The sequence below is a fragment of the Rissa tridactyla genome, chromosome 6 (genome assembly GCF_028500815.1).
Source record: "Rissa tridactyla isolate bRisTri1 chromosome 6, bRisTri1.patW.cur.20221130, whole genome shotgun sequence".
NCBI classification, from domain to species: domain Eukaryota; kingdom Metazoa; phylum Chordata; class Aves; order Charadriiformes; family Laridae; genus Rissa; species Rissa tridactyla.
In genome coordinates, this window is record NC_071471.1 from 17,513,174 (window position 1) to 17,539,074 (window position 25,901).

A 25,901-nucleotide genomic window follows, 5' to 3' on the forward strand; every position below is an offset into this window, starting at 1 on the left:
TGTGGCATTTTCCATCTCCGCCACCAAAAACCATTACAGTCCAATTATCCCGATTTCTGAACCCAAACCCCAAGACCGTTTCGATTGCGCTCAGAACAGAAGGAACGAGACAATGAGAAAAAGGAAGCAAGCCACCACCGAACACTTGGTGCGATCACCCCCTCTCTCCCAGCTCCGTTCGCATCGCCACCGCTGGAGAGAGACCCCTTCCCGCCTGGGCACCGGCTACGAGGGGGGCTGCAAGGGGAAAGGGGCGCCCGGCCCTCGGGGAAGCCTCTGGGGTCCGACTTCTCGCCGCCCACGACTCGAGACGCAACTCCAGCGGCGAGTGGTGGGCGCGCCCCCGAGCCCGGGGCACCCCCAGACCGGGGGGCACCGCGCTTTCTGCCGCCCCCCGCCCCCCTCCACCGCGCTCCGCGGGACTCACCGGAGATCTCGGCCTGGGGCACGCCGCTGAGGCTGAAGCCCTTGGCCCCATACAGCTGCCGGACCTCGGCGCAGCTCCTCGCCTTGCTGCCGCTGTCACCGCGACCCGGGGCGGAGGCGACACACAGCAGCCAAAATCCCCACGGGAAGAAACGCATCCTTCTCCGCTGGCCCCGCCACCTGCCGTGCGAAGGGCAAAGCCAAGGTCCCGCGGCGGGGAGGCGGCCGGGGTCCCCCCGGGGGCGGCGCGGCGTCCGGCTCCGGGGCGCGGCCCCCACTTCCCCGGGCAGCCCCGGCGGGACGGCGCGGAGCGGGCGAGGGCGGCGGGCGGGGAGGGATCCCCCGGGTCTCAGGCGCTGCCCACGGGGAAGGCACCGGGGAAGTTCAATCCGGACGCCGCCGCGGCTGGGCGGAGGGGGCAGAAATCCAAGTTTGGCCGGGCCGCTTTCGAGCCCCGGAGCGTGACCGCGTAGAGAGGGCTTTTGTTCTTAGCGCGGCTGCATCCCCGGGCGGTCCCGCCGCGATGCTGCCGGCTGCGGCGCCGCCGGGGCGGGGGCAGCGGGGCCGGGCTGGGCTCGGCGGGTCGGTCGGTCCGCGGGTCGGTCGGTCGGTCCGCCGGCACCGCTCCACCTGCGCGCCGAGCCGGGCGGCGGGGGAGGCTCCCGAGCGAGGCAGGGCTTCCCCCGCCGGACGTGGCATCACGCCGCCCGGCGCCAATCCCGGGCAGGGCGCAGCCCCCCGCCCCGGGGCCCGGCTCCGCCCCCGCCACCGCCCCGGCCCCGCCGCACACCCAGCCGGCATCCCTGCGGGGAGCGCTCCGGCCCGGCCCGGCCCTGCCCAGCCAGCATCGCCCCCGAGAGCAACCGGAGGGGCGAGGGGCATCGCCACCTCCCCCCGCTGCGACGGGAGGTCCCGGCGGCGAGGACGGACAGTCCCATCCCGGGCAGGTTTCGAAGCGGCCGGGGTCGCACGCCCGTCCTTCGGGAAGGACATAGGGGAAAACGGGCGTTAAAGCCAGCGTTGGAGGTCCAGGTGCTTAACCCGAACACCCCGAGCTTCTCCACATTTGGTGGGGAAACAACCGCATAGAAGACTTAACTTATAAAACACTTAGCCAGAGCATCTTAACTGAGAGCCTGGGAACCCCAGCGAGGTGCTGCGGAGGCTAAAAGTGCCCCTTTAAGAGGAGACGTGGGAAGAGAGGTGATTTTCATTCTCAGCTCTGGAGTTTAGTTCCTACAGCAGCCTGCCAGCTCCTGGAAGCGGTGCTCTGCAGCTCTGCCAGCCGTGTTTTACGCTGCTTCCCACCTGTGTGTCACGGTAATGCCCGCGTGTTTCCCCCACAATGAGCTCTCAGGCTTCTGGCCAGTATCTAACGCCTTTCACAACAGATAGAGGACCCAAAGATCGCTCCTTCGAGTCTTCTCAGAGCAGTTGTTTTCTATGGAAAAAGTAGAGGGAATCTCCCGTGCCTCAGCTGAAGCACTTGTGTGAGCTTACACCTTGCTAGCCATCAGAAATTCCACACAGAAACACCACCCACAATGGTCCCCCCCAAAACCCCAGCAAAATTTACCAGAGATTGTACCTTTTGGACTAGGGAGTCACTCAGACATGCAAAAATACATGAGAAAGTCAGGTCATTCATCTTGCTGCTTCAGAACTGCTTATTCTCCTCAGGAATGAATAAGGGAGAAGAGACAGCAGAGTAAGAGCCCCAGGGAGGGGAAGGATGGCAGTGGGGAAGAAGTTGTTGCTTTCTTATGAAAATTGCCTAATGATTTCCTATGAAATCTTCCTAATTAAATTCATCTGTGATGTACGACAGAGCAGATTAAGAGGATCTGACTGCAAAGACACGGAGAATTTTGTAATGAAGATCAGGGCTAAGGTGACACACGGTTGTCACCAAAAGTTACAATATAGTCAGATACACCCCATACACCCCAAATCTTAATTCTTTTACAGATGACACTATGCCTTTTGGTCTCTTGCTGCATCTCTCAGTGATGCAGACTTTAGAAACCCGAAGCTTACAGAGTCCCAAAAACTTGGTACACCTCAGTTGGAGCTTGCTTTGCAGGCTTTCTGGAGCATGGAAATGGGTCTTTTTCCTGGAAACAACGTGGGGAAAAAATCTGCCACAGATGATGTAACATCTGACCTACCCTGTTTTCAAATGGGATCTGTTTTGTAAATGCAAGAGTACCAGGCAAACAGAACAGGTTACCAAGTACATTATGTGGCACAAGATTATTTCAGCCCTTACTCCTGAGTATTTATTCTAATTTTATAGCCATAACCCTTCCAATAACAGCACCCGAGGAATCCATACATATTGCCAGGGCTACAGGAACACCAGGACCTTGTTTCCTCCTCCTGGAAAATCAAAGAGGGAAAATCAAATACTTACAGACACACAGTTAACAATGCTCTCACTTGGGTCCGTTGAGGGGAATAAACTCCAGGAATGCGAACTCCAAAGAGACAAAGTACTTTAGATAGAGAAGAAAGGCAGAGTCATAAACCTCTTATCTGGTCTGGCTGCTATGGAATGAGTCAGGATGACACAGGGGACCAAAGTAGTACCTAATTTTCTCTTTTCCTTCTCAAAGCCTGGGGTTGGATACTTGCCACCATTGTATATTGAGGGCTTTGCTTCCAGCTCTGCCTGCAGCGACCTTGGGGAAGCTCTCTGTGAGCTACGGCTGCACCCCAAGGTTGCAGCATGAAGCCCTCTGCAATCACACAGCTGCTGCAGCGCGCTGAAATACTAACTGCTGACAGGGAAAGAAAGAACTGGGACTGAAACCCTTGGGTTCTGGCCTTGGAATCATCCCCTGAGCTATAGGTCATTTCACAAACCAAAGTATTTCCCTTCTTCGCATACATCTCACTTCCCCAAGCTGGGTGACAACAGTGCCTGCGGCAGGGACTGAAGTCATGTCATTCCTGATAAAATCCTGAGAGAGCGCAGCACACGCTCTGCTTATTCACATGCACTCTGCTATTCCCATGGAGAAACACTGGGATACCAACTGCCAGCACAGACCCCTCCGCTTGCTCCCAAGCCCATTTCAGGCACTAGAACTGAAATACAAGCTCTGCCACCACACCTCCCATCATCATCAGGTCACTTACGTCCTACATAGGGATAAGAGTGCTTCTTATCCAACCACCTGCCTGCGAGATGCTCACATACTATCATAATGAGAAGCTTTTAAGCAGACAAATTAAAAATAAGCCCGAGATGACATAATAAGCTCTTCAACAGAGAAGCTATCTGCAAGTCTACACAGGATCCAATCCTGAACAAACAAAGCTTAAATTATGAGGCACATCTGTTTGTTTTGCTGTTAAGTTTGTATGCACATGCAGGATTTGGGCTGGGTACATTTTAAGCAAATTGAAATAAACATCTCCAAAGTGTCATGATGAAAACGTATTGTTGGCATCCATTATAAACTCAATGTCTTCTGTGTGTATTTGAGGACCAGATCCACTTTCTGAACACTCGCAGTTAAAACCATGGAGCTTGGCAAAAAGTGAACAAAACATTGTCCAACAATGGGCCGAAAGAGCTAGAACTGGGGAAGATAAGAAAAAGTATGGTAAAACACAAAGATGAGTAGACAAAATGCAGAGGAAGGGAAAAGCACACAGCCAGCCAGCAAGATAGTCAGAGGAAGACAGAAAATCCATCCTGCTGTGGAGATCACCTCTTGACAGTCCCGACAAAAAGCACTGCCCACAGAAAAGCTGACCCAAGCATTATGAAGAAGCAAGAATGATGAAGAGGAGCCAAATCATCTGGCACAAGTGGGGAAAGCTACCCTGTAAGAAAAAAAAAAAAGTAGTAAATAGAGACTTTGTACAACCTCAATTTTCACAGGGATGTCTTGTTTCTCTAGCACTCTCCCAAAGTTTCGCAATGCAGTGGCCATGCCTCTCTTTTTCCGTATTGATGCAAATCAAGAATTGTACAGGCAGCAACACAATTACACCCACCAGACCTCCAGCTGGTTCCAAAATGGACCTATGCTGAGTTACAGCAAAACCGGAGCAGGAGAAACCCCGCATAACCTTATAAAATTGCATTGTATCTTTGATGCCACATAAAAGACTAGAACATTCCCACTTGAATTCAGTGGCGTTTCTACCTTTTTCACTATGCATCAAGTATCGAGCTCACACAGAATGGGGAGTGGGGAGGGAAAGGAGATGGCCAAAGCCTAAGAGGGCTCCAACTTCCTCCCTCTCACCAATGTCGCGTAATGAAACCCTCGGCACCTTTCCCTTAGCCAGTTTTACACTGCTTTTGATTCTGTGGAAACATCAGAAAAACAGCACCTTTGGATTAAAAATCTTCATCAAAGGAGGAGTATCTCAGTACCTTTTCTGCCCATTTCTTTTAATCTCCGCTATATCTGTCTCCTACAGGTTTCACGAAAGCTCTCCCTCTTCTCCCTGCCCCCCAACATTGGCTGGTGTTCAGCAGAAGCTGGCCGTGTGTTTTGCCGAATCAAATCTAATTAAGTTATTCAGAGGATTTACTAGATTACACCTTGCTATCTACAGCTGCTTACTTCTCCACTGGATCTTCCTTCATTAGAAATCCAGCAGCTCCTCCTCCCCTCTGTGCACATTGCTCCCTGGAGCTTTTTTGACATGCGCAGGAAGCATGTGCCTGGTTGTTTCGGTCACCAAAAATATCAGATCCGTACCTTTGAATTGCTGGGACATCTACGTACAACAAATCCAGCTTGAACCCAATTGACTTTGTAAGAAGCCATTTGCCTTACAGAAACGCTAAGGCTCATTGGGATTTGTGCGTCCAGATTAATTAATCAAGAATATTGTTTAATAGGTGTACAGAGTTGGGGGACCCTTCCCGGGTCTCGAGAGAGCAAAATTCATCCCACGGCAAGGACGATCACAGTTGTGGCTGCTGAGGAAAACAGGAGGGGGGCTGCACTGAGGACAAGTGCAGCAGTGTGCACCAAGGCTTGGCCAACCTATTTTTCGACCCTTCAGTGGAACAGAACAGTTCCCTTTAAATGCAATGCTTAATTCCCCCCATGTGTGGTTGGTAGTCTGCAGAGGCAGATTATGAACAACTAAGTAATTTCAGGTGGAGAATCTGGCTAACGCGGGCAATTGCCACTCTGTGCTGTTATTTTGAATTGAACAACCCCAATTTTACAGCAGCAACTTGAAGGAATGTATTGCTTTAATGACCTCTTACAAATGACTCCACCCTGCACGACTGTACTTGTGTTATACATGAGTCAGAGATTTCCCAGTAGAAAGAAGTCTTAAAGGCCAAAAAAATAAATAAATGCCATAAACTCATTAGAGAAACTACTGCTAATTGGGTCTGCCCCAGGAAGTACATTTCATCCTATCTGGACACGACTTTCAATAAAGCTTTTCCCACTCCCAACTCCTCAAAACATACGCAACAGTGAACAGAGAATAGAGACATGGCACCAAATCTGGTTTATGCTTGATAAGCAGAGCTTAGCTCGATAGCATGAAATGGCTCAAAATTGCCCCCCATATTACTAGGTTAGAAATCTGTCATTTCAGCATGCCACTACAGGATATGTAGAAGATTTCTCCCACTTCCTGCAAAAGTCACAATCAGATGACTTCCTCTTATCATTCAAGAGGTTATATCCAGAAGTTGACTGTTTTTGAAAGGGATTTTTTAGGTATAAATCTCCTCTCGTTCTCACTGTCATCAGTTTCTGGGCATTGGCTTAAGAAAAATGCCCGTAGGAACATACTCTGTTCCTATGAACGCTAGCTTGCATTCCTGAGCATTGGTCCAAGGCACGTGGAAGGGGGAAAGACATCTCATAGACTTCTGTGAGAAAAAAATCCTTACAGCCATGAAAAAAGAAACATGTGGAGTCGCAATACAGGCATCTGGCAATGCTAATGGAACTTCTCAGCTGACACTACCCTCAGCTGTTGCTACATTAAACACTACAGACTAAAGCACTTAGATGAATTAATACAATTATCTTGCGTTCTGCTCAAGTGTTTATTTTTCCCCTCACATCCAGTTAAGGTACAACATAACCTGTTTTCCTAGAGAAACTGACTGTGAGGAAAACACTGACAACATTGTACTGAAAAGCACCGAACACCTTCAGTTGTGAGCAGAGGCTCCCGCGCTCCGGGCTTCGTCTGTGCTAATAGACACAGTGCTTAGAGATATGGTTTAGTGATGGTTTTTGTCAGAGTTAGGTTGATGGTTGGACTAGATGATCTGAAAGGTCCCTTCCAACCTAGGCAATTCTATGATTCTGTAAAGCAAATAGCCGGTGCTAAGCAGGTGGCAGCCAGAGGCGCAGGTAAACTAGGGTTAAACATGAGCTGGCTGGCAGGAGAGCCAACAGCAAATCTGCCTTTCACACAGAGGAGAAAACCTGACTTTGAGTCTGGAAATGCGCCCTTCCCATGCCTTTTTTTCTGCATTGTTAGTAAGGTAATTACTAGGTGACACACATATTTTGATGTGTGCCAGCTTCACTTCTGCTGTAACTGTACACACGAGTAGAGTTACAGCTGGAATGGATTTGGGCCAGCATGTTTTTCATTTTAAGATCTGTGCATTTTGCAACACAAAGGCAGTGTGTGAATCCGCTATGGCTACACAGATTTAAAGGTGACCAAGCCCTCAGAAGATAGTGTGATGCCAGTGAAGATACACCAGTATAATCTAACATCCTCCCATAACGTTAAGTCTCTCTGGGTACTGTTGCTTTGGTCAGAACCACATAAACATCCAGTGTTGGATTTTTCAAGACACCAGACAATGCAAACCCATCTTCTTAAGATTAAAAATAGAGCTCTTAATCTGATTGCATTTCCTCAACCCGCTAGAAACCAGAGAGCATGAATACAAGGAGATGCAGAGACACTGGGTGTTAGAAACGATAGAACTCACCAGGAGACTTAGCTCTTTCTTAAAGGGTTTTCTGTTTGTTGGTTGGTTTTTACAGTGCTAGTTTTGAGCATAGCCTTGAAAATAAATTGTTTGTACTAGCTATGTATTTTTACATCACATATATAGTTTTGCCTTAGGCAGGACTTTTCTTCTGTGGCTAAAGGCACAGAGCTTAGTTCCTTTGTAGCAGATTGTAGCAGACGCCAGGGACGTTGCTTTTTAAAGCATTTGAAATAGAAGTTGGTGGACTGGGGGACCCCGGATCCCACTTTCAAATCTTCCTTGCTGCCTTACAAAAGCTAAGCAGTTAGGTGCAATGACTCACTCACACTGACATTTTTGGGAGAGAATGATGCCTTTTATAATAACATTGATATTCTCCCATTGATGTCTCAACACTGGCTAATTTAGAAAAGAAACATGTAGTGCAAGGTTGAAAGGTCACAGGCCAGCCAAAGAACTCATGAGATCATGGGACCATGAAAGAGGCTCCGGCTTTAAAATAAAATAGCCTCTTTTCTTTTTGTTTCTTTTTTTTTTTTTTTTTTAAGGAACAGACAAACTTTTCTGAAAGGCCAGGAATTTAATCTGAACTCTTCTTTCACATACTGTACAAATAAAAACTACGCTGCAGGACTACTTGGGGGGGGGTCAGTAGGGTTTATCTCCAGAGGTCACTTTAATCTATATTGAGTAGTGAAAGAGAGGGAGAAGGAAGGACACGCATTTACTTTTAGAAAGCTGCCAGACCTCTTTAAGCCCTGATGTTACCATTGTCAAGCCAACACCATTCTTCAGTTATTCTGCCCATAGTTTGCAATGCCTCGGCAGTCTAGTGAGTGTGAAATTAAATTATGAAATATTGGATTATTTGTGGCTGTTGTGTTCTGCTCTGTCCACACTGTTCTTTTGCATTTCCTAGTCTCCTGATTTTACCCTGTCAGAGCTAAAGATTAAAAAAAAAACTTACAATAAAATAAATTTACCTCTATGGCATTCTCTAGACTGATGCTTGCACCCTCAACAGATTTTAACAAAGATCTAGTTTTGAGACTAAAATCAGGGCCAGATTTTCTGGCTTTGAGTCCTTTCAATGACTGCTAAACTACAAAATATATTTTTTTTTTCCTGAAAAGAGGACTCTATTAGTTTCTTCCCAATATTAGGTGTATATAAAAATAATTAGTCTGGTAGAGACTATCTTTCGGATTCCAAATGAAACAGAGCATCCTTTCCTTTATAAAGGAACCCGAAAACGTTAATGTCAGATTTAGAAATGGATTTGCTAAAACACAAGAGGCCTAATGTGCCGTGTTCCCTCTTCTCTCCAGTGCAGCAGCAGCTAACAAAAATTATTTGTTGATGCAATATACATATAAAGCGTATATCTTTAGGACGAGAATTTGTTATTAAACCAAAGCAATTAGGCACCAAGTGCCTTCATAACTATAGCTGCTCAAACTGAAAAAGATAAAGTGGTTTCCTAATGGAACATGCAATTGATAAGAGAAGAAATTATTCTTTCATAGCTCACGTCTTCAGAATTCAAGAAAATAAAGACTAGCTCCTACAATGAAGCGCTGTACTTTAGCCTCCCCATCCTCCCAGATTTTCATAGTAAAATGCTTCATTTCTGTGCTTTCTCAGCTCTTGTTTTCGTCATGTTAGTAAGGTTCATAAACTCTAAGGTAACCAAGAATAAGGCACCTGTAAAGCTTACTGACCAGAGAGAAGAATTTACTTTTGGGGCATATTCAAAAACACTGTTAGAAATTGCATGCATTTGCTTACCCAAGTGAGGACTTGCGTATCCATAGAGTTCTCTGCTTAGAAAGAGGCTGATCCAGGGTCAGAGGAGAGAGTTATTTGCAATCTCTGCCTGCCTGTCCTTCCTAGCTCCAGCCTGATGGAAACTGGAGTCTCTCTCCTGACTCTCTTGACATGCAAACACACAATCATCTCAGTTGAGAAGCTCATAAAGTATTTGCCTGTAAAAAATTGTAACCTGTGAAATCCTGGTACAGGTCAACCCCAGTAGGCACGTAAGCACCACACTGCTGCAAAACCAGTTCACAGCCATAAGTGCTCACTCTTTTTCCAGGAAGAATGCTGTAATCGATTTCTTTGAAAGTCAGAATAGAGTTCAGGGCTCTTTTAGCATGTCCTTCTCACAGTGCCCCCCCATATTTCAGGGTTATTTCAGTTAGTTACTTACATGAAAAGTTTGGCAAAAAAATTAACCCCAAACCATTTCAGTCCATGCAGCATCCATTACGAAAATAATTCTAAAAGATCTCCATTTTCACTCTTACGGTCCTCCACTACGTGAATCAGCATGCTGATGACCCTGCAGTGAGCCTGAGTCCTCATACGTGCTATGGGCTCTATTAGTGAGTCTGGGTCACTAACATCTATGTTACTAGCATCAGCCTGATAGCTCAAGTTCAATGACAAAAGCTTGAGCTTGTATCAGAATTTAGAGTTGTTCACTTAACAGCAGCTGTTGCTCTCATGCCCTCAAGGCAGACAAAAGTTGACCCATCTATGGCTGCCATTGGCTTGATGGGTCACAAGGTAAAAACACGGTGCAGCGTGTCCACAACGGCCTTCTTGGGTGTCAAAGCCCAGCAGTGCCTGTAAGTCCCTATAAATTATACCAATATACTATCTAACCTTCTTATGTAGGCTTAGACAATTTCCTCCCTCCTACCATCGCTCATTTTCCACAACTCACAAATGTCTCTCGCACACAAACAAGAAAAATGAGCTGGCAAACACCCTGCCCATAACTCAATTTTAAGGCAGAGAAACACAATTTTCCCCAAATCTTTCCTTCCTAATGTTTTGTGAAATGAACTGTTCAAAACTATCTATTGAGAAGGAGCTGAAAAATCCTTCCTTCCAAAAGGCAGCATAATAAATGTACTCTTTGCTCTTCAAGAGATGCAGCACAGCCCACAAGAGAAAGTCCTCTTTTTCTCCATTTATGGGTTTTGATTAAGCGTTCTGCTCATATGAATTTGGAAGTTTTGATGTCATCCTTTTAAGTGTTGCTTTTGTATATGAAAAGCAAAATTGGAGATAGCCAAATGCAGAGAAAAACTGCAAAATTATCTTTGTTAGCTCAGTAGGGATGGCTGGAATCTCTTTCCTCAAACTCCCCTTAACATCAGTGGGAATTTTACATAGCTATTAAATTCCTTGGCTGGAGAGATCCTCAGGCACAGACTGCTGGAAGCTCAGAGGGTGTCGGTGTGTAAGCACCACTATAGGATTTTCCCTAGAAATCCGCTAGTGGCCATTGTCAGAGACAGCCCTTTGGTCTGACCCATTCTCACGAACACTTAACAGAGTCTCCATGTTCTAATCTGGTTATCTGAAACCGTGTCAAGTTACAGTTACTTAAACAACAGCATTAAGAACTCAGGTGACTCCCAGTGAGGCTCTTTGTGCACTTAGGTGCCTGGGCAGCAGCCCATTGGTTTCCCGGGATGAAGCAGCTTAGCTCCAAGGGAGCTCGTGTGTGTGGGGTGGGGATGCTGAGGACAGGCTTCTACCTCTTTGTCAGGTCCTGCAGTGGGCAAGGAGCCTCCTGTGAATGCCTGGGCAGCCTCAGCTCTCATGGCAGTCCAGAGGAGAGAAATGTGCTTGTGTGATGTTTAGGAATACATTTGGGGCAGTAATGGATACAAAAAAACCCCTTTGAGGTATCTTAATGTCTTTGGTGTGGTTCCCCTTCCCAAATTGACATTTGTATGACATACATATAACGATGCTAGCAAAGAACACAAGTTACATATAGCCAAGGAAGTTCATAAGAACACTTAATTCATCCATCACAATGGTGCCCCTTAGTACGTCTGTGCAAACCCTCCAATAATATTGCATATTATGTTTTTCTTCTCCCATACTCCACGAATCTCCCTGCTTTCCCTGCCTGCTGGTTTTGTTCTTTACTCAGCTAGAGGGGCTGCTGTTAGGGTGCTCTTTCTCCTGTTTGGGCAGATTGCTTTGCCTTTCTAAAGCTCCTCCTGATCCTGCCAGCCCAGGGAGCATGAGGCTCAGCAGAGGAACTGAAGTCAAAACTTCCTAACAGCAATCACAAAACCCGAGGTGGATGAGCTTTCACTTGCCTTATTTTGTATTCACTCAGCAGTGACCCACAGCCACGAAGAGGTTTTGTTTGTGTGCAATAATCAAGCAAGTCAGGAACTCACCTCGGAACTTGCTATGCAGGGCTGCTTGTAGCCATAGCTCTGACTCCGTGATTCATCAATTCATTTGATTGATAGGGTTAATACAAGGTCTTAAGAGCCCTCCTGAGAATCAAATCAAAAGAAAATAAATCCAGATACGAAGGTGCCCTATATCTTTCTAAAGCTTCTTTTAGTTGGGAACTAAGCTCATCTACTTTTAATTTCATATAATGAGAAAGTACGGACTTACCTAAGTAAGAACATGGCAAATATTAATTAAGTACTAGAAAGTAAAAAGAATAACAACAGCTACCAGGGAGGATGAGTCTGAGAGTTTGGGCTTAGACTGTATGAGGCTGAAAAAATAATATTAAAAAGAAAGCATGGAAATTAAAAGCAGTACTTGTTAATTAGAGAATATTGAAAGCAGCAGGACAATGAGAAATGTCCACTTTTCACCTGTGACAACGGAGACAACTCCTTCCTATAACTAAATCTCTGGTCTTTCTCTACATGGTCCTGTTAAGAGTAGGGTACTAACAACATCACTACGTTAGATCCCTTACTTTATCATGTGCAAGCATTGGATTGTGCCCTAACGGACCGAGGGCTCTCCCCAAAGGCATGTGGTGGTTTTAAACCGACCTCACGGAGCTGAAATACCCATTTGTAAGAAACTCATAGAAAAAGTTGAAGTTCTATCATTATTGTTGCTAGACCGGCAGAATTTCAGTGGGGACACCTGACTGACTTACTGGATCTGTGGCTTCCTCTCCAGCTGAGCTAAAGCAGTTAAAGGCAACCGAGGATCTGCATCACGTTTCTGGTTCCAGGCAGAAACCTATTTGATTAGGAGGACGGAGACAAACAAACTATAAATAAAACTGCATAAGGGCTTTACAAATCAGTGTTTTAAAAACTTAACTTTTCATCAAACTGTCTGCTGCTCTGCTCTCTGTGATGCCACTTTATCTCAGCAGAGACACAGGCAGCCTGTATTCTTTTAACCTCAGCAGCCTGTCACTGGTCTTTTATATAGCAGCTGTCTCATAGCTACCACTAGATTTCAATTAAATCAGGCTATATTTAGGGTGAAAACAGGGCTATTTTAAACTGCCATACCTGCCAACTTTTATTCACTCTCAGCAGCAGTGATTTTATTTGATGTTCCTGGTTTTAAGCTGTGCCATCCATAAAATCAAAAAGATACCAGAAACTGATGTATTTTACATTCACATCACCAAAAATCTATCATTAAAAGCAGCACTTCTCCAGAGAAGAAGATGTTTAAAGATGATAAATAATAAAATGCTCTCTACTCCTAGCCAGAGTTGTTAGCATAGACTTGCCATCGTGGGCCAATACAAATGATTCTCCGGTGCCAAGAAGAATTAAACTCAATCCATTTTTCACTGGTCACAGAGGTCTGTCGCTAACACTGTTAGTGCTTCCATGGAAAGAAATGGCACGTGGGATGCCAGTGTAACACTTTCATGTTGTCCTACACAATGTGCTTGTCTTAGGGACAGATTTGGAGTAAAATAGTTACGTCTCCTCGCATTTTCACTTCAGAGGGTCATCCCTTTCCTCCTTCTCTATCAATATTGCAGCATTCATATTTCATCAGCAGATAACGCACGAAAGCCCCACTAACGGACTGACTGTAACCCCCTTTCTCCTCCGTTATGGTGGGGCACACTTTCCAAAATACTGTAATGCTCAGCCTGTGGTCAGCGTGGTCCACTAACTGTCATAAAAATTCCATTATATGTGCAGGCATATGTAAATGCATGCACGCACACACGCTGTGACGCTAACCTGGCATTAAAAGCTGTTCTAAAATGTGTGAAAACTCCGTATTTTTACATAATGCAATTACCCGCATGAAAACAGTGGTGCACATTTTTACGTGAACAAGAAAGAAAATCTTCTTTGAGTCATCTAAAATTTAATAGGCTCTGAACACAGCTAAAGCAAAAGATAACTCTCTCATGCAAAAGCCTGCTCATAAACAGTCTATAATTACACTTGCTGCCTTTTGGTAGAAGGCATGGACTTTATTAAGTGCAAGAGCTGGTTTTCTGCAAGAAAGCTTATTGGAGAGTGAACTAAAACAAGCACGATCACATTCTGACATGCATAAAATGCTGATTGTCTCACTTGCCTTATATGCCAAGTGCTTACTCTTGCAAGGTATTTGGAGCTGTCAACGCCAGCTGAACTCAGCGAGACAGAGAGGTGCTCAGCACATCTTAAAAAACCCTTGGCATCGGGAGCAGGCCTCAGATACACGCGATGTTTGCCAATAAAACATACCATGGGAGCAGTGGCAATTACAGACCAACTATTTGTGCGAGCATTACTGGAACTCCGTATCATGCTTCAGCAAAAGGACACTGGCAAGACAGGGTGGGGGGGGCGGCGTTGCAAAAGAGCTTCAGCCGTGGCTCAAAGACTGCAAGCCTACCCGACACCAAGAGACTAAATAAAGCGTACCTATTTGGCTCATTACCTGCAAAATACAACATGAAAACAACGCCGTTTAAAGGGTCAGAGACACTCAAAAACCAGAATGCCAGAATGGTTACAGCTACAACCTCTGCAATATGTTCTGCCATAGCCTTCAGGTACGGGTGTTTGGGTGTACTAATCATCAGCTTCAGCTGGGGCATAAAATGGACAGTGCATACGCACCGGGTGGTTATTCGACGTTTTGTTTTAACCTCACTCTCCCAACAAGGCCTTGTTTGGTGTACCTCAACCAAGCCCAGCTTTGAAGGCAGAACAATTAATTTTTTTTTTATTTTTTTTTTTTAAATGGCAAGATGGTATCAGAGCACTTCAAAACATCACAGAATTTATTTCCACAACAAAGATACACCTTTCCAAATGCTCATCAAGGCGGCTTTTTTTTTTTTTTAAACCATTAAAAACAAACAAACCAACCAAAAGATGTGCTTCCCTCTGCTTATTCTTGCACATGACTGAATCATTTTGGCTGAAACTTACCAAACAAAACAAACAAACAAAAAAAGCCTTAAGCAGTCATTTAGCTCAGAAAATAACCCTGACCAGAAAATCAACCTAACTGGTACCAGTTTGGCAAAATGGTAAGCAATTGGAAAGAAAAGAATGCTACAGTGAGAAGCATCAGGCAACCATCATATATCCCCCAAGACTGTTAAAGAACGCGTTTAGTGCTAAGTGTGTATAAGTATGTATTTCTCAAAGCAAAGATTCTCATTACCTGGGAGATAAAGGTATAACAAAACCCTTTTAATGGGAGCCACTCAGATGAGAGGAGATACTTCTTTTTTTAACCACCAGGGAAGTCGATATGAGAGCAGCCCATTCAGGGATGTGTTATAATTTCCGGTTCTTGATGTCTTAAAATCCCTAGCAGACATACACCTAAAAATACATGGGTTCTAACAGATGCTGGGAGATCAATGCCAGAACCTTCCAGTGCAGTGGCCAGGGCTGTGTAGGATGGTGGGCTACAGAATCCCTTCTGCCCCCAAATGCTACGCTTTCCACAGTGAATGCACTGAATAACCACTGCTGTTTTTTCAAGTGGATGAGATTTTTTTTCTGAAACGTGTGGCTACTCCTTTTTGAGCAGTCAGAGATCTTCTAACTTTTTTCCCCATTTAATATGTACAGCAAACCTCTCCTTTTATTAGGAGCGATGCCATAACAGCGGCTGATCCACACAAGAAGCGGCAGCAGCAGAACATTGCTTACTGAGTTTTCAGAACAGTTGTAGTGAGTATGAGCTTAGTATGTGCTTAAACTATGCCCTCAAAACTCACTCCCCGCTTCCCAAAATTTTGCCGGTGTCTCTGGAATCACAGGCGGACACACAACAGTTATTCTGCAAAACCTCATGGCTTCCCACAGCTCCTGCTCTAATATTAACCAGCACAGCTGACTGAAAACTTGTAATCTGTTTTTCAGTTCGATTATCATCATTTCTGCTTCTTCCAGTTTCCTTTTGCTGGAGTTCCTCACTCTACTCAACACTTGTCAGGCCACACCTGGAATCCTGTGTTTGGCTTTGGTCCTCGCTATACAAAATAGATGTGGACAGGCTGCAGAAGGTCCAGAGAAGGGCCACCAAAATGATCAAAGGACTGGGAAGCCTGCCGTATGAGGAAAGGCTGAGAGAACTGGGTTTGTTCAGCCTTGAGAAAAGGAGGCTGAGGGGAGACCTTACCACCATATTCCAGTTTTTAAAGAGTGGAGACAAAGAAGATGGAGACTCCCTTTTAACAAGGAGTCACACGGAAAACATGAGGGGGAATGGGTACAGGTTACTCCCGGGGACATTCCAATTGGACACAAGAGGAATGTTTTTCTCAATGAGGACAATCAGCCGTTGGACTGATCTCCCCAGGGAAGCGGCAGATTCCCCAATATTGGACATTTTAAAGATTCAGATGGACATCTTGTCTAGACTGTGCTTTTGCCAAGAAAGGTTGGACCAGACGATCCTTGAGGTCCCTTCCAAACTGGTATTCTATGATTCTATGAGTTTAGGACCACCTCTGATCTTTTACCTTTGGCAATATTCACAGATTCTTCACCTTTTGCTATAATTTAGAACCATTCCTGATGTCTCAGAGCTTGTGCAGTTTTTAACTGCACGTCTAAAATATATCTCTAATTCCTTGGGTTTTCAGTGCTCTTGAGCTCCAAGGCCTTCATGTTTCTCCAACCACTCCTTCTCAATTTATTCCACCTCTGATCCCCATGTGCTGGTTGCCAATTTTTCCCCTTGCTCCTTATTGTGAAGCTGACAAGGAGCACAGCAAAACTGATACGGCGAGACACAGAGATCCTGCAGAAATGGCTAAAAATTGACAAGTGATGGCAGAACAAGTGGCAGTGACCAGGTTTTGACCCTGAGATCTGATTTCACATTTAATGTTCCTTGAGATGACGTAGGAATAAACAGATATTTTGATTTTACTCCTTTTTGTGATCTCTGTTGTAGAAATATGACTAGTTTAGACCCGTTGCTCAGAGCAATCTCAGTTTTGCTGGGATTATTTGATAGACCCTAGGTTCACTCTTATTTCCTAGAGCCAGAACAACAGATATATGGGGGTGGGACTTTCAGGAAGGCTGGTGGGCCTGAGAAAATCTGACTTGATGTAATGGTAATGAGGGACCAGGGAGAGACAGGAGATCAGTTTTGCTGGCCCACTGGAGGCTCATTAGCGTGCTGGGAACAGTTTGAGGCTTTGGCCCCATCATCTCACTGGGCTGCCAGAGCGACAGGGCTGTGGGGCTTGTTGGGGCAGTTCCCCAGGTGCAGAGGAATCTGACTGGAGAAGCATCTCAAAGCCCAGGCTCCTTGTGCTCTACCTGCCTGGGGACACCTCGAAAAATGCAGAGAGAACACCTATTTTTGTCACTGTTTATAAATTGTAGCCACCCACTGTAAGCGCTGTCTTTATTCTTCCCTAGCCCAGCCCAACACATAACATTTCCACAGCAGTCTGACCTTAAATCTCAATTCACTCCCAAATCCCAAGGGAGAGCAAGCTCTGTGAGGACTCCAGGAGATGGGTCATGAAATTAGCATTTTTGTCTCATTAGCTTTTGAAAGCAGCAGTTACAGCACAAGGGACTTGGCCCGGTGATGTACCTACATATGCACAGCATGCTTCTACTAAATCCATTAGAGCACCGCATCTGCCTAGAGTACATTTTTCTGGCCGGAACCCATAACATTAATCTCTGCTGTGTCCTAAATCCAAAATCTGATTTTACACGTATTGTTCTGGGAGATGCTGCATGAGTAAAGGGATATGTCATTCCCATTCCTTTGCAGATGGAGCCATTCCAGGTTCCACCCCAGTGCTGCAGGACCCACAGGCAAGTTTGGGGATGACATGGGGACTGAGGGGACAGCAGAAGCCCAAGAGCACTGGTAGGACTAAGGATGGACAGACAGTGAGACAAAAGGAATAGATGACAACAGCAGTAGTTTTGGGGTGAGGAAGATGAATGGGGGTGGTACCTAGAAGGCTACAGTAATGAAGACCAGCACTGAGAAGTTTGATTGTTACCACACCAAGTTGCACACACACACATATATATGCGCGCGTTCAGAAGCCTCTTCTTAGCCATGTCTGCGCTTATTTTCATAAACAGCATAAATGGATGTGGAGAGCAATGCAAAGAGATAATACTCCAACCTGTGCTTGCATTAGGGCTAAAAGTTTAAGCACAAGCTCCCAAAACAAATGTCCAGTTTATAAAACTGTTTCATCTGGATGTAAATTTGGCAATAACCGCTACAGAGAAAAGAGATTTTGTGTGAGCTTGTAAAGCTATCAGCGCCTCTGCTAACCGGTATGAATGGCAGCATGCGGCAATTGGACTCACCGAGTACACGTAAATATTGCGGATCCATTTGTTGCTGTTGTCGTGGTGTATTGAACTTGCTTAACTCTTCCGTCCACCCTTATTTTGCACTGAGATCACTCCCTCCAGGTTCTCCATGCATACCTGCAACATCAGAAGCAAAGCTGACAGCTAATGTCCCTACTGTAGGCCCTGCTTTCCACAGAAGGTCGGGGCAGACGAGGTACCTTCCGACCGAGTCTTTCTATGATTGTGTAAGAGAAGTTTAAGTTATTTCTGGGAAACTATGCAGAAAAAAATGTGCCGGGTACACAGTTTGGGATAAAACTGGTGAAACAAAGACCAAAGTACCTTGTTCTGCTAATGTTGATGTTTCTAAACAGTTACAAAATTTGATTAACACATCTAACAGGACAGACAGTACCTAACAGCTGTCAGTAATTATTTAGCCTCTGGCTGGCTTGCTTATCCTGAAAAGATTAAAGAACCTGCAAATGTACTTCACAGTGGAGACAAGGAACTAAATAAGATTATTAGCCTTTATGAGAATGATCACTTCACCAATAAAAATGACACGGGAGAGCTCAACTCTATTGAAAAAAAAGAAGTCACTATCCTTTATAGAGTTAATATTTCACAAATGCCAAGATTATGTACCTTGGGAAGAACCGTGGGATCTGGTTAGCATCACAGAAATGGTATTCCCCAGTTACAGCCATAGGTACTGTCTGTACTGCAACAGATGAGAACTGGGCATGAATGCACACGTTTTGGCAGGAGATGGAGAAACACCATTCACAGGAGCTTTCTATGCTTAACAGTGCTTTGCATAGTGGGTATCTGTCACTAATCTGATGGCAACACTTGGGGCTGTCTGTTTTACCACTACGCTGATTGGTAGGAGTAAGATTGCCATTAGCACAAGTTTCCTTCTAAAGCTTGGTATCTGCTGAATTCCGTACTCTGAGTAAGATTTATGCCAAGATTTTGTGCCAAACGGTGAGAAATACTGTATTCCCCCTACAGCCAGGAGAAGCCAGAGCAGAAAGATGGAAACGGATGGAAAACAGTCATCAGGGAAATTAAATGATTAATGGAGAGATGGCTCTGCCAGACAGTACCATACTAGAGGTTAAGCCTGGTTTTAAATGAGACGCTACACATTTAAAGCACCTCCCTTTACTTAAAGCTTATTACGGAGATCTACGAAGTTGGTGGATTGCCTTTTGATTACAGCTAGGAGATCGCAAACATCCCAGAGGCAGGGTCTTTCCTCTTCTAAATATTTGCATGCTGGACCAGAAGAACTATCTTTGTTGGGAACTCAGGACTATAATAAAATACAAACAACAGTTACCAGGAGGTAGCTGCTCAGTGCCACTACTACCTTAGGCAAGCACAGTGTTTTGTATTAACTGAAAAGTGACGTTGAAAACAGCTGAATTAATCCACTATTAGAGGTGCGTGTTCCATACCGCACCATGCTTCAAGGAATTCGTGAGCTAAAAGCATTTCTTGGTTACCTACTCACAAAATTTTGATGTCGGAGTACAATAGCATTAAACATTAACTGATTCCCCAGAGGGCTTGAGATTATTTCTATCTAAATAGGCTAAAAACCCTACAGTTAAAAGTTATAGCTGAAATTTTAAAACTCAGCAAGTAACTTCAAGTTACAGTGAATAACTGGAAGACCAGAGCTGATGGGAAATTGTCTTCTTGGGCTTGTTGTCATCCTCTCTTCCATTGTTTCCCTCTCACTAATACAATGAATGGTGTGTGACTGTTGGTATTCAGGTGGCTATAATATATGTAGCACCTTAGGAACTGTAATTTAGCATTAATTAGCATCCACTTTAAACAAAGTTAATGGCCAAGATAGTTGTCCATTAACCAAATGAAACTCAAAATGAGACTCTAATTGTCAAGGGAAGAGTCTAAAGAGTATCTTACAGTTTTAATGGTTTTTTTTCCACTCCCTTAATTCAGATTAAAACTTAAATCAGCAACCAGATATAGCACACGTTTTCTGGTTTGGTTTTCAGCTTTTTATCTTTTACATAGAGCAAAGTTAAATGCACTGATTTTCTTTTAAGTTTAAATCTCACAAGGAAATAAGTGCTAGCTGGGCTTAGCAAAACAACGCCATATTTGTGGAATACTAATTAAGAAGCCCCAACCCCAAACAATTCTCTTCCCTCTGTTTAAATAGAAGGTTGGTGCATATCGAACTCTGTCATCAGCTATTATTCAAACTGAAATAGGCCAGGTCCCTGAACACCTGTAAATTAGCCTGGAAATTCCCTCAATTAATGAAACCTTGTCTGCCTGAATTTATCCTGCCTTCCTCATAACACTTGGACAATCATAGCTGTAGCATGTAAAATTAATCTCATTCTGTTACTTTGTGTGGAAGGGCATTTTGATTGTGCTTTGACCCCTGAGAAAAAGGTTAATACTTGTTCGTTCTCCTCCACATTTTGCTCAGCAGACATCCAACTCGGCCAGTCCAAACCAGCAGGCTTACTTGAGTTGACAGTCACAGGGCCTGAAGAACTGGACTGCACGGCTAAGGCCTGAATTTGCAGTTCCCCATAATACAAGATGCTTACACTGGCTTAAAGAGAAACTAGTGTAAACCAGAATGTTATTTTCTTAATGCTTCTATAATGACACAAGAAGTTTCATATTAAATTTACATTGGAAAAAATAGTCTTTTTCAAAAAGTCCTTCAGTTACGTGAAACTGTCAGTTCTGTTCCCTTCTTCCCTTTCTAATGGCTTGTGCATAAGGTTTGTTCTGGAGCACCGCACTGGGATTCATAGGCAATTCCAAGCAACCTTTTTCCAGAGTTTGCTCCAAGTTTTTAGTGAGGTTTAACTTTGCTGCCCTGGGTGTGAGGAGTTGGACCACTCACTATCGATGATGGTATTTGTAACTTGTTCTTACACCATCAGAGGTATGCACTGTACAAACTGGGAATGAATTAAGTGAATACTCTCAATCAAATAAAATGCTGTCAGCTAATAATGTAAGTGACAGTGATTAAAGACACACAAAAAAGGCGCAATGCAAGTAGCTGAAGTTTAGTGGTGGATTAAGTTAAGCAGGTACATAACACCAGCATCTCTAGTACTGTTTTTGATTGGGTGGTCTTCAACCGCATGGAAGAAAATTCTCATTTGCACTTACTGCCAAAGTTCTAATCCCATAGCTAGGAAAAAATAAAGTCATATTTAAAAAAATGTGCAGGGACAGGAAAGGACCTTGTTGAAATACTGGGCTAGGATCATAAAAATCCATCTGACCCTCCAGCCTGTACAGAGTGCACTTTCCCACTGGGGGAGACAAGCGCATCACTGCCTGCAGCCTCCCTCACCCATTCTGAGGCTTCTCTGGCCCCAGCCTGGCTCTGCTGCAGGCTTCAAAGGGGACTTTGGTCAAGGCTTTCTGTTCACCGCTCCATCTCCAGTCATGAACACTACGGTGCCCCCCCTTCTCCTGACCTTACCCCTTCTCTTCCCAAGTTTTTACACTGCAGGTACCGTCTCTGTCTTTGTGCTGGCAGAATCCTTCTTCCGACACACTCCAGAAATGGAATTTGTACCCTCAGGCTCTAATTCAATCATATTCTGCCAAAATCTGGTGTTGAAGATAACTGCTGCAGAAAATTATCAAAGCACTCCATCTTCAAGGAAGACTCAGTTCTCCTCACAAGAAAGAAACTTGTCCTTTCCCTTCTCTTCTAAATATTTGAAATGTTTTATTTTATCTAAGCCATCTTAGCTTAAAAATGAGTTTATATATAGGTATGGATATCTACATATATATAAATATAATGGCCCTATGGGAGCCATCAGACATGAGCTGAGAATAAACCTGGAATGGTTTAAGATGTTTCTGCTGGTCAGGACCCAGCTGAAACAGACAAAGCATACTCACACGATGTGAAACAAGTTAGTTTTAAGTCACCTTCGCTAACCGGAGGTGCCCCTAAATCTCTTTAATGGGGTAGTCAGAGATGCAATGAAGTTAAAAGAGCATGTCTAATTTACATGCATAATTATTTCAACCATATATGCAAATTAAGCCCTGAGGACCAGCCCTTAAAGAGGCAGAAGCGAGAAGCAGCTGATGTAGGACTTGAGAGTAACAGGCAGTTTCAAACTCAGGCGAGCACAGAGCTCAGCCCTGTGGCCAAGCAGAACCCCTCTTTTTGAAAACAAAGCCCCGTTATGGCCCATTTAAACTTGGGCCCTGATCTCGCAGGTTACAGGGACTCCCTGGGCTCATACACCACATTGCTGAACTCAGATGGCACCGATCTGCTGGTTCTGGAAAGAGCCACCGTGCAAGCACAGTGCTCACGCTGGCCCTTACTCAGAAGTGCTCCTTCTCTGCAGTGTAACTAACTGCTACAGGAAAGCTCATCCCAGGCAGCGTTATTTCTAGCCAGGCTGTGCCAGAATAGCAAAAAAATCCAAGAGTTTAAGAAATGTAGAGCGTTTTGCTTAGGAACTGTCACTCACTTGAGGTTCACCCTGCCCCATTCAGCTGCTGTTCCCATCTGCGCCCTCTGTTTGGTTTTCTGTTCATCTTCTGAAACTGAATTGGTAAGCAGAAAATTTTAGTTTCTGAATGAACTACTGCCAAAAGTCTCTAAAGGATACACTGAAGAGCAATGACGTTGCGCGATAGGCAAAGATTGACTTCCAGTCTGGAGAAACAGTACAGTTTCCCACTGGTGTGGTTAGAAGGAAAGTCCTTCACAGCTCCCAGGGAAGCTGGAACCCATGGCTCATGGGGTCACACACCCCCACACTCCCCATGCCCATTCTAAGGGTGCAATTTATTTCATTTTGCACTTAGTGGTTTCCACTCCTTCCACCCACTTGTAGTTCCTGCCTTGTATCTGGGCTAGCAATCACCAGTTAGGTCTCTTTTACATCCACAATTTTGCCGTTGAATGCAGCATATCTTTAAGAAACTCTTGATCTGAAGACACAAACACCAATGTCCTTAGCAGTGTTTCTCACTGGTGAAGTGCTCCCACTTGCTAAAAATGCATGCTTCATTTCGCATTTAAATTTGTCTACCGTTAGCTTCCAGCAATACGTTTTCATTATGTCCTCCTTTGCTGGTTTAAAGAAATCTGTACTAGATGGTTTTCCCCCTCCATTAAACAACTCTCCCCTCACCTCTTTTTGATAAGCTAAATACACTGAATTCCCAGACACACACGCTTATCTCTAATTGCTCTCTTCACTGCAGAACCAAGAAAACCTCAAATCTAAAACTGTAACCTTCCTTCCCTGTAGCTTTCTAAAAAGTGCTTCTTATACAATTTGCAGTTTCTACTTAATTTAGTTGTTTGGTGGGTTTTTTTGTTTGTTTTTTTTTTTTGTTTGTTTGTTTTGGTTTTTTTTTCCATTTGGGTGCTTTCCTCTTAATTTTCTTTATTTGGAAAAAAGATAGCCCCTTCTGAATCATCATTTCTGGTTGGGACTGCCATGTATTTGCTCATAAGCTCTACTATCTACATACTAGCCCCAGTTCCAGGGCTAAATTTTTTCTTTCATAGCAAGGTTCAGACAGGAGTATCCTGTGTGATGCTTCTTGTATTAGAAAAAACAGTCAATTGTTGTATGGTGGAAACTGCGTCTCATCTGTATGTGTGCAGGATGCTTATACTCCCAAATACCAAAGTTTTAGTTGTGTTTCCTATAGCTGTCTTCCTATAAACATCTTGTATCAAGTTTTGCTTGTGTCCTCCAAGTCTCATGAGCTCACACATTTAACCGCCAGTGAATGTACTGGAAGAAAATCAGAGATGACTGCAAAGATGAGGGCATGAGAGCAAACCTGGTATATAATCTGCAGTTCTGTGGGACTTAGGACATTTTTCCTGCATGAGATAGAATGCAACAGAGAGACCTCTGAGTTAGTGAAAGCTCAAGGCAGGAAAGTAACGCATGGTGAAGTTCTCTGGTGGCTCCTCAGCCTTGGTTTAACTGCATTGCCCTTGGGCTGGGTGGGAATGACTCAGCCCATTCTCCCAGCAGATGTTATTACCTCTACAGCAGTGCATGACCAACACCCGTGTCCAGGTGTGAGCTTACCCACACCAACACACCAGCACAGGAACCTCTTTTGATGACAACACAGCAAGCTTTGATCTGATCTCTCTGTGGGCATAGACAGACCCTCAGCATCATAGTCCCTCAGGTCATGCACTTGTCCAACATGCAGCAGGCGCAGCTCCTATCCAGAAGTTAAATTGAGTTGTGTCATTTTGATGAACGACCTCTCAGTGACTGATGGGATCTGCTGCCCAGGAGTCTCTGCTACACGGCTTCTACTCCTACAGCACCTAGCACCGAGAGACAGGCAGCAGGTGCCAACTGTGGGTACCTAAAGGGCTGACATTATCAATATTAAAATTGATAATCAATTGATAATAAAAAAACCACATGTTGTGTAGAAACTGTCCTGAAAGGGCAGGATTTTTTACAGCTGAGACTCTCACTTCAGACTATTTTCACTTATTTCAGTGCGATGGCTGAAATTTAGTTATTAGGAGCATCCAGCTTATCAGTTAAACGGATTTTTGAGTAGCTCTTCATCGTCTCTCTTCAATATTGTCAGGTTTTGAGGGAAGATGTTTATAAACCATTATATAGAGATACCTTTTATGTGTGCCAAAGAGCTCTTTCTCCAAGATCTTTACACTCACACTCCAATGTATAATCAGCTTTTACAGCTGTATTAAAGTCTTCAGAATAGGTGGTTGGTTTTTACAGTGGAAATCCCTGGTACATCCTTAACTCTACACCATTGCTCAATACAGGAGTACAGGAATACATCTAATAAAATACATACAACATTTTATCACAAAAACTGCAATTACTTTCAACAGAACAACAGTTTCCAACCAGAAAAGCTGACCTGACTGTTCTTCTGGGGCAAATGCTGAAACCAGCACTTACACATTGCAAAATAGAAGAGAATCTCTCCTTTGACAGGGCAAATTACAAAAACTAATGCTTACACTGTAAATAGATTTAAATGCAATATAACGTGGGTGTAAATTAGGGCACCATTAGAGCTATTCTCATTTACGCCAGGCCTCTAACTAGCCTATAGCCCTGTGTAACTCTAGTATTAATTACTGGTGCTTTTTTAGCGAATGGCCTATTGTTGGCTCTCTCAGCAGGCGTTCTGTGTTACTGGGTGAATTGCCTCCCGTTCACCTGATACACCAAAAGTTATGGCATATCCTGTAATTTCCCAGCAAAGGAAAACAGAAGTTTTAAGTGTTGTTTCTTATTATATCTCAAAATATATTTCTTCTGCATTTGTGGAAAAAGAAGGAAGAATAACAGTAGTTTAATAATACAGAGCCTTTTACTAATCTTTGCAATCAGATCTTTGGGATTTTGCTGCCATCACACAGTGCAATCACTTCATACAAGTGAGAAATCAGCACGGGGAATCTTGATAAAGTTCAGTACATACATCAGCTAAACCTGGACATGCTACATCAGTCTTTCTGGTTGGTGCTTTATTTTGATAACTACTGTATTTGTGTCCTTTCAGATAATATTTGTCTAACATTAACATAATCAATGTAAGTTGAGAATTAAATTTAAAATGTTTAAAACCATACCTAAACTCCATATGTTGCGTGCATTCTGCCAGTATTAACACAGCTGAATGCTGTGAGGCATATTAATGAATCTCATCTGCAATTTGCTACTTGTTTTAAAAGAACTTTGTTGCAGAAGTTCTGCAGCCAATTCACTGCGCGCGTGAAGTCAGCAGAACAACTAATTTCCCACTATAATAAGACTCCAGTCTCTGGTTGGGATGGTTGGTTGCCAGAAGAAATGGCTTTCTTAAGAATGGAAGCACACAATTGCCTTTCTTAGCTGGTCTATTATTCATTG

General features: G+C 44.2%; 1 protein-coding gene across 1 annotated transcript in view; it reads right to left on the reverse strand.

Annotated features, from left to right (window-relative positions):
* The window catches only part of GPC1 (glypican 1), a 218,508-nt gene extending 217,424 nt beyond the window's left edge, over positions 1-1,084 (reverse strand). Inside the window, exon 1 of the mRNA XM_054205463.1 lies at positions 428-1,084. Coding sequence (XP_054061438.1) covers positions 428-584 — 157 coding nt within the window. The 5' untranslated portion in view covers positions 585-1,084. The remainder of the gene's footprint in view (positions 1-427) is intronic.
* Between the last annotated feature and the right edge of the window lie 24,817 nt (positions 1,085-25,901).